The sequence below is a fragment of the Emydura macquarii genome, unplaced genomic scaffold (assembly GCF_026122565.2).
Source record: "Emydura macquarii macquarii isolate MOO-44397 ecotype Brisbane River unplaced genomic scaffold, CSIRO-AGI_Emac_v2 contig_75, whole genome shotgun sequence".
NCBI classification, from domain to species: Eukaryota; Metazoa; Chordata; order Testudines; family Chelidae; genus Emydura; species Emydura macquarii.
In genome coordinates, this window is record NW_027130212.1 from 13,225,882 (window position 1) to 13,242,604 (window position 16,723).

The following is a 16,723-nucleotide window of genomic DNA, read 5'->3' on the forward strand; positions in this document are numbered from 1 at the left end:
GGAAGGGTCTGGACAAGCAGGAAGAGGGCGCAGCTGGGAGGCAGGTATCGGGGGTGTTGGGGGCGGGGGCTCAGGGGCCGCTCCGCCCCGCTCCTGCCGGCCTGGAGGCGGAGCCGGGCCCGGCCGGGCCGAGGCAGAGGCAGAGTCTGTGCGCGGCGGCCGCGCCCGCTTCCCGGTCACCTGAGCGAAGCAGGAAGGAGGCGGCGCGGACTCAAGCCAGGCCCGGCTCGGCTCGGCTGGGGGCGAAGGGGCGGATCTGAGCCTGAGTCTGGCGGCTCCGGCTCTCGCTGCCTGCGGCCTCCTCTCGCCGCCGCCGTCGCCATGGCCTCGCTCTTCAAGAAGAAGACGGTGGATGGTGAGCGGGGGGCGTCCGTCCGTCTGTTGGGGAGGGGGTGTCTGTCCAGCCGTCCGTCGGGCTTTGGGAGGGGTTAGGGTCACTCTGTCCGTCTGTCGTCCGGGGGTCGGTCTGTCTGTCTGTCTGTCTCTCGTTTCCCCCTTCCCCCCCCCCGGACAGGAAGGGGTCTGGCTGGTTCCCGCGGCCCAAAGCTCCGCCCGCGGGCTCCGTGCGGGGTGGGGGGGAAGGTCTCGGTTTTGGGGGGAGGAGACCCGGAGCGCGACTCCCTCTGCATCCCCTGGGGCTGCCCCGCCCGGGCTCAGACGGGCTCAGCCGCCGGTGCGGTGCGTGTCCCGGGAGCCGAACGGGGCCGGGGTGGGAGACCTGAGCGGGTCGGAACCTAGAGCCCGCGGCGCAGAACAAGGGAGAGCGGCTGGCGTGACTCATCTACTTTGTGTGTGTGTGTGTGTGTGTGAGAGTGAGTGATACATGTGCCCTCCCTGGGACACAGCGCGTCAGGCACAGCTGATCAGTCAGGCACAGGAGGAAGGAAGGCTTGAATTAAAGTGAAGTTAGACTTGCTCAGTACAACTCGGAATATTTTTGGCTGGCTCCTTAGACCAGGAGCTCTCAACCTTTCCCAACTACTGTACCCCCTTTTAGGCCTCTGATTTGTCTTGCGTACCCCCAAGTTTCACCTCACTTAAAAACTACTTGTTTACAAAAATCAGACATAAAAAAAACCCAAGTGTCACAGCACACTGTTGTTGAAACATTGCTCACTTTCTCATTTTTACCATAGAATTATAAAATTAACTGGAATATAAATATTATACTTACATTTCAGTGTATCGTATATGGAGAAGAATAAATGCCTCTGTCTGTATGAAATTTTAGTTTGTATGTACTTTGTTAGTGTTTTTTATGTAGCCTGTTGTGAAACTAGGCAAATACCTGGATGAGTTGCTGTAACCTCTGAAATATCTCTACATACCCGTGGTTGAGAACCACTGGCTTAGAACAGGGTTATTCTTAAGGGTAGAGCCTAGAGATAATAAAGTTAGGTGGAACCTAAAAAGTACCTGTTTTTAGGAGGTTGGGTATATTTCTGTTTTTATTTTTGTGGGATTTTTTGGGGCAAAAAATAATTTTTACCTGTTAGACATATTTGTGTACCACTTCTAACTTAAACAATCAGCAGAGCCATGGAAACAAGTTGCTCTGTTCTCTGAGAACACTTTTGTTTGTTTGGTGAAGAGGAAGAGCAGATAAACATTGCTGCAGATTCAGAGAGACTGGTGTCTAGCTTTTGAAGAAAGCTCTTGGTGTTCTGTAATTATCAAATCACCATTTACTACCTGTTTCTATATATAGATTAAAGTGTTAATCTTGTTATTTTGGGAGATAATTTTACTGGCAAAGTATTCAATCCAATGCAGAAGTAAGAATATATCCTTTTAAATAAATTGATTTTAAAAAGGGGTAGCTTAACGCCCCTCATAAGAACATTGCTTGCACCATCATAAATTTTCCAGTAGGTAGGTGTGCTGAGTTAAAGGAGAGTTGCTTGTCTGTTATCAGCAAGAGTTTTGAAACTGGCCATGCAATATATTCTCCAAGCAAACTGGGTGGAGTCTCAGTGCAAAACAGCTCACAAAAAGTGAGGTTTCAAGCAAAGTGTTTCCCAATTCTTACCTGGAAAAGATTTTGGGCACAGAGCAGGTAGGAGGGCAGAAGTGACTTATGCCCCCTTTTTGTTTGACTTGATCATGAGGGCCAGTTCAGCCCCCTTGGGGCACTTGCCAGCCTGGGGTTGCAGGAATGGAAAGTGCTCCAAACATGTCCATGGAATGCTTCCTACAGTGGGTATGCAGGCGATAGGAGCAGGTGGTTTAATAGGGTTGCCCCTTTATGCTACTTGGTGATTCCTATATGCAAGAGGAGGGGAGCCTCTGCTCTTTTTATCCCTTTTGTGCTTCTGGAGCAGGGCCGCCAAGGATCTTGTCCTTTGTCTTAGAACGTGGATTACTCTGTGACAGTTGGCTGTTACAAGCTCTCATTTTCTGTCCCATTCTCCTACATTTGCAGAAACAAATGAAAGTGCCTCTAGTCACTGTTAATGCTAGTTACCTATTGGTTACTATCGGTTGTCTATTACTGTAGTTCTTTTAAAGCAGCTGACAATCTCCTGTGGTAGAGGAAATACAATGAAAATACATCTGCTGACTCTTTCCCTGGCTTCTACCTTATTTAAAATGCTAGTGCCTATTAGTATTGTTATTTTGGGAGATTACTTTGTTGTCTTTGGGTTCAGTTTCTACTCTGCAAGTTTTCTTACCAAGGGGAATATTTTCTGTAGAGCAAAACTGTCAGTGCTAGTCTCATGCATAATTTTATATTTGCATTACTGTTTCTTCTCAAGGTTCTGAAATTCAACAATATATAGTGTAGTTAAATTTTAAATCTCTTCTCTCCCCACCCCATGCAAAGTCCTCTTTTTCAAGTCTTTTTGACACATCCCATTTTTGATGCTTGTAGAAATCTCTCTTTAATTGCTTCCATTGTTGCTCTGCTGGTCCAAAGTACATTGATTTTAGTTGTCAGTCTTTATTTTCATATATTGGCTGTCTACTTAATGTCCATTGAAAAATGTTTCTTGAAAATGTTACTTGTGGGATCTTGGGATCAGTAATGTGACCAAAATGTCCCTTTTCAATATCACTATAATTTTTTCAGATAATTACTCCTTAGGCTTAAAGCAATTATTGAGCATGAGTTTTTTGTACTGTGTGCGGTGTTCTTAAGATTCCATTAGAATATTTTGTTGGAACCTATTACTGCTGAAATAATTTCAGCCTAGACGGCTTGCTTTGCACATCTGTGAAGGAAGACACTGAATCCCTACTCTTCTTTTTCAAGAAAGATTGTTGTATGCTTTAAAATGAAGACTATGGCTGCAGTTTCTACTTATTGTTCATGCTTTAGTCATCTGACCATAATTCAGCCTGTCTAGATTGCATTTCTCTTGTTACAGAAGTAAAATGAGGAAAGTAGCAGCATACTGAGACAAGTGTTAATCTGCTTTTTTGGATTACAAAACCATGATGTAGACTTAATTTTGCGAACATTATTTCCTTTTCAGACTTTTAAATAAACTTCTTTAATAGATGGTGGTTGCCCTGTCTTTACAATGTAAACCTGAAAAGTGTTCCTGATTTGTCATCACAGCACAACTTGCAATAACTTATTCACCTTTCATTTTATGTTACCTTTAAATGTTTGAGTATCAAACCAAAATCTACATTATTTATTATGGGGTTAAATCAGATGAAGTCATGTAAAGGGGCATCATTTCTAAGTCCACTTTCAAATCCAAACTTACTTGCATGTCTTAGAGTGTTGAAATCAGATAAGCATATAAATGTAATTCTTATAAAATAGAGTAGAATAAGGCTTCTGACCACACCAAAAGTCAACTGCTGTTAGTTGACACATCATTCTAGTAATACAGTATAGTATGTTAGGTATGCAAATTCAACTCTTGTGAATCTGTTTATATTCAAGCACTTTTTAAAAATCATTACACTCCAGTATCCACTTTCTTTTTTACTTTTTAGAATTCTACAGAATTAGAGCGATATGGGAGGCTACTTTGAATATGCAGCCTATACCCCGGAGAGATGTTTCTCTCTCCAAAAGAGAATTAGGAATCCCTCTGTGTACTTAGTATTCACTGTAAGACTCTGCAGCCTAACAAATGAAAACAAATCTTTAATGGAAGCTGAAATGACTGGGTCTATATCATAAATTGAAACTTGCTTTTAATAAGTACACTTTATCAAGTAAAATCCATAAGGCTTCTATGTAAACAATACTATGAAGAAACTGTTTTCTTGCACCTGCTGAAAGCAATTTGCACTATCCTGTCAGGAGGATAGTGTTTCAAGTGGAGTAGATGTTTAAAGCTTATGAAGTGATATGCCTGCAAATCCGTTTTGTACTTATGATTCACCAAACAAAAATCATTGATGAGGTTGAGACTACGTGTAAAGGATAAAATCCTTGCAGCAATGTTCTAATTAGAGGATAATTATAAATTAATTAGCGCCTCCTCCCCCCCCCCCCCCCCCCCCCAAAAAAAAAAAATAAGAAATTCAGAATCTTCTGTTTCTTGGCAGGGGCAGTATAAAAATGTGGTCAATAGAGCATTGTTCATATTTGCTTCATAAATAAAATATCTGATTAAGTGTGATGTTTTTGTTATAATGCTGGCACATGGTAAAATTTCATTATCTGGGTTTAGGGAGCTTGTATATGGAGATATAGTTCTATGACTAATCACATTTTGATAATCTGTTGGCAAATGGAATCATCGGACCCAATCTAGTTAGGTACTCATTGTGAAGTGTCTGCAACATCTTACAGGATTGTGCTTTTAATGATGAGATGGGAAACATTGACTTAAATATGCTATTTGTCTAATTTTGAATGTGTACAAATAGGCTTTTATTTTGTTGTGTATGGCACTTTACTACTGAAAGTGCCCATGAGACTGGAAGATGCTCAGGTATTAGGGTGAGACGATGGTATAAAAATCTGTATAGATATTCAATACTACGTTGGCACATCTATTGTTTGATTAGGAGTAAAGCATTCTAGTTTTTGTGGTAGTTGATATGACAAAAGTGGTTTCTGTGGATTGATGTTTGTTTCTGATATTCTAAGGCCATTGCTGACAGAGCATTGGAAAAGTAGTTTGTGTACTTCAGTGCTAAATTTCTATACTTTCAGATTTGAGGGGTGTTTACTATATTTAACCTTTATCCTAAATTTTCTTGTTTTTGTTTGTTAAAAGTAACTACATCCGTGTGAAGATTCTTAAATTATTGATATGTACTCAAAATTAACTTCACCTTAACGGTTGTTGTCTTATGATAAAAAATAAAATTAATGAAGGGAAGGGAAGTTTTTTGTCATCCAATAAATAGCAGGTTTTCACTACCTGTTTCAATACTGTTAAACATTAGGTCTGAAGAATTATTTTACCAACTATAAATATTTCCTTTCCAGATGTAATAAAGGAACAGAATAGAGAGTTAAGAGGTACACAGAGGGCTATAACCAGAGATCGAGCAGCCTTGGAGAGACAGGAAAAACAGCTGGTAAGTAGAATTTTAGTTTACCTTTTTAAAATACATGTGTTAAAATGTAAATAAACAGCAAGAGATTGTCTTAAACCTAAATGACAATCTTCAAAGTATTGCTGATTTTCCCCCACAATCTACATTAGTAAGCTTAATTAGGGAAGCTTTTAATGTTTCATCCTTATGCTTTGAGAGAGTATCTACTAGGTCTTCCTGAATCTCCAAAAAGTGCAAGGCCAAAAGCTGTACTGGCTTATGTTAAATAACCTTTTTGTCCAATAGCATGGATAAATTTGGGCCAGTGTTTCATAGCCTGTTTTAAAATATTAAAACATCAGTTGCCATGTGGATGAATTTGTCTTGGAGAGTTCTTTGGGAGCAAGTGATGAAAATATTGCTGACTCAGTGGTCCAGCATTAGTGCTTTGCGTTCCAATGTGAGTTGTTGGGAATTCCATTTCAGACATGGCCCTTCCATTATAGATGGCCAGGGCCATGGACTTTGGAGGCAGCGCTTCAGTTCTTGTATTAAAAAGCAGTCGGAATCATTACTAGAAGTCATTGATGCTCATTTAAATGAGCATTAATGGTGAGGATTTCAGAGGGAATATTAGGGCTTATCTTCAGTAGACATTTGATCATCTTAAAACACAACATGCCTTAACAGCAAATGTAGACAAGGACAAGTCACATCTAACATTGTCACCTGGATGTAGTTAATCCTATGTTCTTTGTAGAATTTCCCTACAGCTAGCTGACTTCATAATTGCAATAACTTCCTCATTGAATGGTTGATTGTTAGAACTTGTCCTTGAGTTTTATGTCACATCATAGGTATACTGGTGGAGATATACGTCAAATGACACGCCTTGATAGATGACACGCAAACTGTGTGGAAAAACTCAGTTAAAGTCCACCCCTTGGTTTAGTGGTTAATAAGACATTGCCTCATATGGTGGCAGGTCTTGCAGATATCTGTTTTAGTATGAGGAAAAAAATTGGAGAGCCTCAAAAAGATGACTATTTCTTGGAAATTTTATCCTTTGCTATGGATTTAAGATATGTCTGGTAGATTGTGTAAGTGGTTAAGGTACCACTATTCCTTTTAGTGCCTTGATTTCCATAAAGAGATTCACCTTGAAGCTTTGAATGCACCCGTGTCAGTAATTCGTTCCAGAAGTATATTTATGTGCATTTTTTTTCTGTTGTGAAGGAAGGAGATGAAGAGAACAAGTATTTAAAAGACTCCCTCTTCTGTTACCCTTTGCTGCTCAGGCTCTAAGAAATCTGAATTTTCAAAGCCTGGTACGCTTGTCATCTGAAAAGAGCAGGAAATTGTCAATGAATCAGAACATTGTCCTGTAACAACAATGGTCGTTTGCTGCCACATAAATAGAGAGGCAAAGCAAATATTATTTTTAAAGTAGATGTTGCTCTGTAATAGCATTGCTTACAATTACTTACTATATTTATATTTATGTTTTTATTGGATAGTGTACACAGTTTTGATGTCTGACTGTAATGTATCCTCTTTACTATACTGCTGACTTGCTGAATTTTGATTAGTAGAAACATGTGACTGTCTGAAGTCAAATGGCTTAAAATGTTTTCATAAATACAAGAACTATGGATTAAGCTTGTCTTTCACTTTCAGAATTACCTTTAATTATGAATAAATCAGCCATATAGCAACTTGATTTCCTGGCACAGATTCAGTTTGCAATTAATAGTTTAGTAATACTTGGCATTTACAGCATATAATGTTTCATCAAAGTGTGCTTTTCATACTATAATTTGATATATGGGCTACAAGAACTACTATATTTAACTAGGAAAACTAGCACTTCCTGATGTTTGCTATTATAATACTTGAAAATGTGTCCAAAATGTGTTGCCATGTCACTCTTGTCTTAATCACATAATATTGGAGTTGTATTTAAAAATCATGATAGTCTCAGTGACTTTTTGAGCACCCTGTAGAACAGTGCCCTCATTATCTATTATATGTCGGCTACAAGAACAGTATTAAAATTCCATTTCATGCCCACAGTACTTTTCTAGTGATCTCATATTCACTTGCACGCCTGTATTTTCGCTGGTAAAATTACATCCCTTAAAAATCTCTCATGAAATTTTAGTCTTACCAAAAATAAGGGGTTTGTACAAAGCAATGTCTGTCAAGCTAATGTACCCATCTCAAAATATTATCCTCCTACAATAGTTCAGTAAGTATAGTTATTTCTTACACATGATGCATTTCTTATGGTCGCAAGATGTTGTCGCTACACTAGTGGTAAAACCAAAGCAATGAGTCAGATAACATTTGCTTTTGGAGCATCTTTTGGAGCTTCTCATGTGTGTCCTACTGTTGGTTTCTCGGTGTCAATATGCTGTAGTCTGGTGGCCACCATTTACTATCACAGAGCAGATGGCTATGCTTCATCGCAGCCTTTAGACATCTGTTGAATTCAGGAGAGGGTGAAGCACCTGTCTTCCTCTGGCAGGTGCTTTCCCACCAACAGCTACTGTGATGTTCTTACACACAGTTTTACTTACTGCCGATTCCCTGAGGAAAATGTCATCACACATTTGGACATATGAATTGTATATGTTAAGTCAGTAACATTAGAGCAAATTAAAAAGAGCCGTATTTTTTTTCTCTTCAATAAATAATTGCTTGATACGACAATGTTATGATAGTGATCAAATCACAGAATCAAATTGATTATCATGCTCTGTGAAGAGCTGATTAATAGTCAGGCGTACAAAGCTTTCCTTGCTTTCGTTAGACTAATTAGTCCTATATTCCCTCCCCATATTAGTAATAGAGTTAACTGGCTATTGGCCTTGCCTAGACTAGGGTTTCGGGTGTGATAATAGCTTGTGTTAGTGTAGACAAGGCACACTGCCTTTATTATATGCTAAACTAGTGGAGCTAAATCTTGCCAGGGAGCTTGGACTTTAACTGTTTCACAGGTAACTTCATGCATTCTGCCTTCAAAGAAAATAGAACTCCATAATCTCTAAGGAGAGATGCTGAAGGATAAAGTTTTCTGGGAACCTCCAGCCTGCCAACTCAATCTCTGTCAAGGTATCCTTCGCTGGTTGTGTGCCCATTAGGTTGCAGCAGGTGAATCAAGAGGAGAGTCTAAAGATAGGTCTGCACTGCAGTTAAACAGCCACTGCTGACCCATGTCAGCTGGCTCGGGCTCAGGCTACAGGTCTGTTGAATTGCGGTGTAGATGTTGGGGCTCAGCCTGGGCTCTGGGATCCTCTCCCCTTGCAGGGTCCCAGAGCTTTGGCTCCAGCGCCAGCCTGAAGATCTAAACTGCAGTTCAAGAGCCCCATAGTCTGAGTAAGATGACACGGGCAAGCTGCAGGTGTTTAAATGCAGCGTAGACATACACTCAGGACTCTCTCATCCCACAGGGTCCCAGAGCCTGGGCTCCAGCCCAAGCCTGCAAGTCTACACAACAATGAAACAATCCCATGGCCCGAACCTTGCAAGCCCAAGTCAGCTGGCACAGGCCAGGCTGTGTAGACACATCATAAAGACCGATGAGAAGATGAGTGGAGTGGTAATCACCATTAGTTCCTAACATGTATATTTATCAGCCTGTAAACTAAAAGCTCTCTCGTAAAAGTATACTGTAACTTCATATATATGACCCCCAAGTAATATCTACCTTTATATTTGATGCACAAGTAATATCTGCCTTTATGTAAAATATAGTATTCCAGGGAAGTGTGCATTCTCACAGTATAACGTGAATCATTCTTTTAGTGGTACCGTATCGTCATTTGCTAATCTGTCGTCTTACTATAGACTTCTGCAATAACGGTAAAGGGAAATATTCTTGCATCCTTTGCCAATTCTTCATTTTCAAGGGAGTGAGTTTTGTACATGTGATTAACAAATCCAGTTTAGCATTTATTAAGAAGTGTTTAGTTGTATAACTTTATAGAATTCTTGTTCACTTAATGTGGATCTAAAAACTACTTACCTTTCTAAAATAGGAACTGGAAATAAAGAAAATGGCTAAGACTGGTAACAAAGAAGCCTGCAAGGTTCTAGCAAAACAGTTGGTGCAACTGCGAAAACAGAAAACTCGAACCTATGCTGTTAGTTCAAAAGTCACCTCCATGTCAACTCAAACAAAAGTGATGAATTCCCAGATGAAGATGGCAGGAGCTATGTCAACCACAGCAAAAGTGAGCAATTAAATCAATATAAATGTCTAAATATAATTCATGTTCATGGACATTTTTATACTGAAGCTCAAATACAATAGGCAGCTTGCAAAAGTCTTGACAAGTTCAGGGTTCTATTGTAAAAATTAGCTGGAGATAAATGCACTGTGTAATACTACATTTAACAACTGTTGTTTACATGCTGAATATTAATTTGTGTTTTGAAAGAGACTAAATTAGCCATTCACATTTTGCTGGTCAGTACCTACTATTTAAACTAGAGGCGTTCTCACAGCTGACTTTTAGTATCTTTGTCATAGCCCAGAAAGCTGTTCAGTGTTTGTCTGGGTAATGATTAAAATGGATCCAGTCAATTTTGATAGAGAGGGTAATTACAGTAGACTAACAAAAACAAACTGCTTGTCATTCTCAGGGATCCTAGAAATCCGTTTGCCATGGAAAAATGTGAAATTTGAATTTTTACAGAGAATTTTTAGTTTTTACATTTTGTGAAAAAATAAAAATATACACAGTAGAATTCCATTTATCTGAACCTCCATTATTGGGCTCTTCCTATTAACCAAACCGGAGCCAACAGCCGGAGAAGTATTAGTATATGTAAGAAATACGAATTGCAATTTTATTAAATTTATTATGATGATTGATGGCACTGGTAGGCTTTGATTGCTTAAAAGTTGTAAATATATCAATAAAAGATAGGTATCCGTTGCACACTATATATATTGTGACTAGGGAAACTAAAGTTCCGCGTTTCATTTTTAATAGTGGAAAAACGTGGATTTTTGGTTTTTTATTGGAGAATTTTTATCATAGAAAACTAGGATTCCTGATCATTATGCAATGTCTTGCTGGTAAATTTTGTCTGTCATGTAACTGCTTCTAGTGGATAAAGCCAAAGTAGGGTAGACTGATTCTAGGCATCAAGGCAGTGTGTCAGCTTTATGGCTTGTGTGACAATGAGGTGTTGCTTTCTGGCTGACATTTCCAAGAGGTTCAGTGATCTAGAATTCTCCTTTTCGGCATATCAAGGAAATTGCGTTAAATTGTTTTTCTTGTCTCCTAAAACTAATGCAGTGCAATTTGATTTGATACAGCAAGTAGCTTCTAGGAAGACTTTGCTCTTAAAGGGCCTCTATCAACAATGTTTTTTTTAAAAATCCAGTTTAAAAAAACCAGGTCAACTATATAAAGTTGTTGCTGTGCAATAGGCCATTTTTCCTCCAAAAGATGCTACAGCTGATTCAATGATCAAATTAAACAAGACAGTTTATGCTAGCATGCTCCTTTTTTCTCCGATGTGATCCCCTCACCCATCATTCATATAACAGCTTCACATATGTGAGGAAGTTATTTTTGCTTTTTAGAACTATCACGTCTCTCTAGCTGAATGGCGTTCTCTCAAAGCTCTTTCTGTGGAATGTTTTGGATTAAACTTCTTAAAGCAAACATAGTGGTAAATTGCAGTGGTGGAGTAAAATCAATAGAAATGTCAATAAATACAAATCTTAACAGGATTTGAAAAAAAATTTTTTTTGAACTATTAAGGAAGTTTGTCAGTGGGCTATCAACATTATGGGAATGAAAGCGAATTAAATTATTTTGGCTATTTATGGGTTAACTTGTTTCCATTAATGCAGTAAAAAACAGAATTAAAAACACTTACTTAATTTTGGAGTCATAGTGTTCTCTAACCCATACCAAGATCTACGGGCAAATAACATTCAATTAAAATCAGATGCAACTTGCTGTCTAGCAGCCTCAACAAATGAAATGAGTAAGAAGTTTCCAATGCCTTGTCTATAAACTTATCTGTAAATAGGACACTGAATTTTACTATCAGTCTGTAAACTGTACACTCCTCCAAGTAGAGAATTTTCCCTCGAGAAGAAATGTATTTATATCCACTGACAGCACTTGCAGTGGAAATAGAGAACAAAAAGCATTGTTTTCCTCAGTTTAAACAAAATTAAGAAATGAAGGCAGACACATTTCCCTTAAAGACTTCAGTTTTAAATTTCTAATATATCACTAACAGATATCTATTATTAATGTATCCCTTTAAACTAGTTTTCCACCTGTTCCTAAAGTGTATGTAGCCCTTTCTACTAAGAGTATACTACTTTTATTTTTTGCACATCTCACAATTTAGTATTTGACATGGAAGCTACTTTGTGTTGACAAAATACCATAGCTTTATTTTAATGAATCAAAAAGGAGATATTATTGGTTGAATGCTTTTTACGCACCTGTGGTAATCAATACCATGGAGTTTGGTCAAATGTTATGTTGTGTAAGGCTTAGTATATTGTGGCAGAGGTTCTCTTCCCAGGGGTGGTCAACGAGAATGTTCTTAACTGCCTTAAACTTTATGGTCATTTCCATCTGTCTGCTAACAATTAGTTGGCTAAATATGGAGCTTTTCTCCTCCGCCCCTATACTGTTCCTGCAAGCCAGAAAAGTTTTGTCTCAATTTAAAGTCAGTCTAGCTTCTTATTTATACTGCACTAGGAACAGTAGTAGATTTTATTAATTACTAGACAAGGGACCAGTTGAGTATTCCATATGCACCCAGAGCTTCCACTAATATGGGGGTAATAGATATGGAAGGCATGCAGAACCTGGACCCTAGCATGTTCGGTGTATCGCATACATTTGTGCAATTTTATGACTAATATTCTCTAATCTTCTTAGACAATGCAAGCTGTTAATAAGAAGATGGACCCACAAAAGACATTACAAACTATGCAGAATTTCCAGAAGGAAAACATGAAGATGGAAATGACTGAAGAAATGAGTGAGTTGTGTGTTCTAGTTAATAACTTGCTTCAAGAAGCATTGACACATCCAGACAATTTAAACAGGTAGAGACACCTTAATCCCATTTCTGACTATTACTAAACATACATGGGATTACTATCAGTAAGTGATGATTAAAGGTAATATTTCACTTTCTGCATGGTTACTTTGGGCATTTGACAATACTGAGTGTATTGTCACTCCCCCATTGCTGTGTGAAAGACCTGCACAAATGAGAAGAACAGAAAAATTGGAAGAGGAATTTAGTGGGAGTGTTGTGGAACAGGAGTAATAACTAACATTACTACTGCTAGAATTGAGCAAACCTGTTAACCTAACAATTAGAAATTTAGGGCCTGGGGAATAATAGAAATGGCATTCTGTTATTCAGGGATAGTAGAAACTTTGCATGTGCAAGTGGCATGGGGAGTTGCTGCTGTTTTGCAAGGAAAGAGAAGCAGTAGCACAAGCTCTTCTGTTCTTTCAGAAGGGAGGAAATACTAGATTGCAGCAATATGTAGTTAACAAATACACTTGCTCTTTTTTACAAAGAAGCATGTGTGCTGGGTATGGGAATTCTAGAAGTGAAGAGGACTTCAGTGTTGACATACGGATAAGCAACTCATCTTTCTAGTTTGGAGATATGTCTGAGTTTTAGGATTAAATTTAAAGTTTTGGTCTTACCTGTAGATTTTTTGGTGTACACTGATCTGTAAATGAGAATAACTGAAGGCCTCTCACTTGTAGCAGTCATAGTTATGTAGAACTTGTACAGTGTTCTGGGTGGAAGGACAGGAGTCTTCAGAATTAACCTTCCAGCAACTGACTTCTAAATATAAAACAAGAATGGACAGAGTAGTAATAAAAAGCAGTCAAGCACCGTCTGGAACCTCACTGATATCGGTGCTGGGAATATTTATGAGAGTGTTTGGGTACGAGGAGTTATCCTTTTCTATGTATTGAAGTTTTAACTTGTGTTACACTGAATACTAGGGGACTAGCTTCTTTTCTTTACTAGTGCTCTTTCTGGCTACTAGATTTTTAGGGATCTGGAGCCTTATGTTGGAACTTGATTTAGGGACTACTCAGTTCCTCAGCCCCCTTACCTTAACCCTAAACAAAGCCACAATGTCCTATCAACTTGTTTCTGATTGAAAGTGTCTCAGTGGCGCCACTGGTCTATCTAGTGTTAACACAGCCTCCTTCTCATCCTAAAACCTGCCACTGCATTGATCCTGCTGAGGGAAAGAGGGCAGAATTAAAAATCAAACTAAGGTGCTAGGCATCAGTGCACCAACACCTTAGAATTCGATTTCTGCAATTGCAGGGGGGAAGGAAGGTGCATCTAGTAGCTTTCTTTTTGGAGAAACAAGGTCTATAAGGGGGATGTAGAGGGTCTTTAACAATATAAAGAATTCTGAAAGTAAATCCTTTTCTGAGAAATGGTGAAATCAAACCTCTGTTTAAAGTGCTGGTGCATGAATGCCTTATGCTATTGTTAGCACTGTTGCAGAGGCAAAATTTTAAAATGCAGAGGTAGGCAAAACACTCTTGTTACCTGCCTTTGGTGCTAAATAATGCAGTGCTGTTGTGTAAATGCACGCTATGTTCTTTTCTTTTGCCTTTTCATTCAATGTTACTATACTGCTGCATACAAGGATTGTAGAACAATGGTGGTTTTTAGTTATTCTCCCACTTATTCTGTTAACGCTAATCTTTTGGTACTAATGCAGCTCTGGTTTTGATTTTTCTTCCTAGTTAATGATACTCTGGATGATATCTTCGAGGGCTCTGATGAAGAGGAGGAAAGCCAGGATATTGTGAACCAAGTGCTTGATGAAATTGGAATTGAAATCTCAGGAAAGGTATGGAGAAATATTCTTTTGGGCAAGGTCAATTTTTTAAGTTTTCCTCTAATTTTTTTTTTTTTTTTTTTTTGAAATAGTCATCCTAACAGCTTTCATTTTGTAGTTCTGTGTTAGAAGTCAAATTGTCAGAGTGCATTGTTTTTACTAAGTGAAGTTTGTGTATTTCTTTAACAGATGGCCAAAGCACCATCAGCTGCTAGAGGCTTACCATCTGCATCAACATCAAAAACTACCACCATTTCAGATGAAGAGATTGAACGGCAGCTCAAAGCTTTGGGAGTAGATTAGCCTGATGGCAATATACAGCCTGCCTTCTAACAATTATTCAACTGCAGACAGATGTAAAATGTACACATTTTCAACACAGCCAATGTATCTGGTTTTAAGGAGAACTGAAGTCTTCAGAAATAAGCTGATTCACACCAAAAGAGGCTTATCTCTTGCCAGAAAACCATTATCAGTGGCATTGAATTCCTGAAGTTGTTTGAAAAGTTACTTTGAAATCAGTTGACATGACTAGATACCTTGCATGTGGGACTTTTTTGAACACCAAATTGAGATCTAGTATAAACAGTTTACATCCATTTATATCAGGCTTGAATTTGGGCTGTATTGCATTTAAAATTTATCCCCATGACTGACTTGCTTGAGCAGTACTCACTTTTTTTTCAATTTACAGGATGTCAGCTGGCAAACAAACTTGGAAAATAACAATTATAATATTAGATCTTCATCTGTTTAGCATTTTTGGGATTGTCATCCACTATTGTTGGCAGCGTTTCTCTGGATAATATATTTATACTTTACTTTATAAAACCATTACACATGGGAAGTTCTTAGTGTATTTTATGATCTTGTCTTTACACTTGCTTTCTGTTTGAAAAGGGATAACCTTTTCATGAGAGATAACTTGACACTCTCTAGTAAGTGTAGGCAATTATAGCTTTGTTTTTCAGGTATCTTAAGTAAACTTGAGTGATTCATTCTTAGACAATTGTACTATTTACTGAGGGGTCTGGGTGTAATCCATCTCCTATTGACATCAGTGGAAGAGGCTTGGACTAAATATTTTTAGTGAATTTTTTGCATGAAAGGCACTGAATAAACTGTATTGTACTGTAACATAGCTAACTTTAACAAAATTGTTGTGCCTTTGTGTATATAAAACCTTGCTGTACCTTCCTGATTTTTCAAAATTTTATTAATCGTTGAAGGATGAAGTAACTACTGTTAAGGCAGTAACTGCCAACTGCAGAATACTATGAAAAGTTCTCTAGACACTTGATAGCAGTCAATGCTGAAGTTCATATAAAGTATTTCAGCATTTGTAAAATTAATCCTGCCTGAAATCTCATTTGTATATATTTTACAGTACTTCTTAGGGGATAACTGTTTATATGTACTATATTGTTTACTAAGGTACGTGTAATTGCATACTGAGAGCTGAAATCTCATCTGAATGATTTGGCTGCCTTAGTCTTTTAGGTAAAAAAATAAATAAATGCTGGGTATTACATTTTACAAGTGATTTGGATCATAGTATAATAGAATCTGAGCATGTTCCTAAGGTTTTTCATGATCTCTGATTTGTATCATCAGGTCCATAGAATAACACTGGCTTTAGTGGGAAGCCATTTGATCAAAGAAATAAGGAATGCTTAGTCTCTAAAGGGGAAAGCAGGGCCAGAGTGGAATTGCTATTTACACATCTGCCAGTGCAGGATTGAGCTGGGAAATAAAGGGTTATAACTGGCAAAGTTTGAGAGCCCTGTTCTAGGTTTTGGTGTGGAAATATAGAACTGCTGTTTTCACTAGAAAACATGGGCCGAAACCATGAATCTGCAATGTGTTGGAATGTGCAAGTGTACATAATACACACACACACACCTAACATTTGGGATGAATTTTCTTTCTTACAATTTATTTTGCAAAGATCTAATAAAAGCTTTTATTCACACAATGGCTCTGTCCTTATGATGGGGTCTTACATGTAAAGTATCTAGTAATGGACTTCATAAGTTTTAGTGATGTTATCACTAAGCAGGGATATTAGTTGTGGATTCTATCAGGTTTTTCTTTCTTTTTTTTTTTTTTTTTTTAATGTAACCGCTGCTATTGCTTGGGGGCGTGGGTTTCAGTACACAATATTAGCACTGGCTTCTTGTTCTCAACAAAAAACCAAAACCACGGAACTGCTGAGCTTGCTCCACCCCTCGTTCCCGCTTCAGTGTTTCACCTACCCCTTTCCAAACTCCAGCCCAAATTTATTAAATCTGCTGTGCTCAGAGCAGAGAGTATGACTATAGGTATTTTTTTCACTGATGTTTCAGTTGTACTCTTTTGGCAGAGCAAAAGCAAGTAATTCTTGCT

General features: G+C 38.4%; 1 protein-coding gene across 1 annotated transcript; it reads left to right on the forward strand.

Moving 5' to 3' along the window:
• Positions 1 to 218: 218 nt before the first annotated feature.
• CHMP2B (charged multivesicular body protein 2B) lies at positions 219 to 15,877 on the forward strand. Its single transcript, XM_067543404.1, has 6 exons — positions 219 to 355; positions 5,405 to 5,496; positions 9,495 to 9,689; positions 12,381 to 12,483; positions 14,244 to 14,350; positions 14,528 to 15,877. Exons 1-6 carry the CDS (start codon positions 322 to 324, stop codon positions 14,639 to 14,641), a joined length of 645 nt encoding a protein of 214 aa, XP_067399505.1. The 5' UTR covers positions 219 to 321; the 3' UTR covers positions 14,642 to 15,877.
• The last annotated feature ends 846 nt before the right edge of the window (positions 15,878 to 16,723 follow it).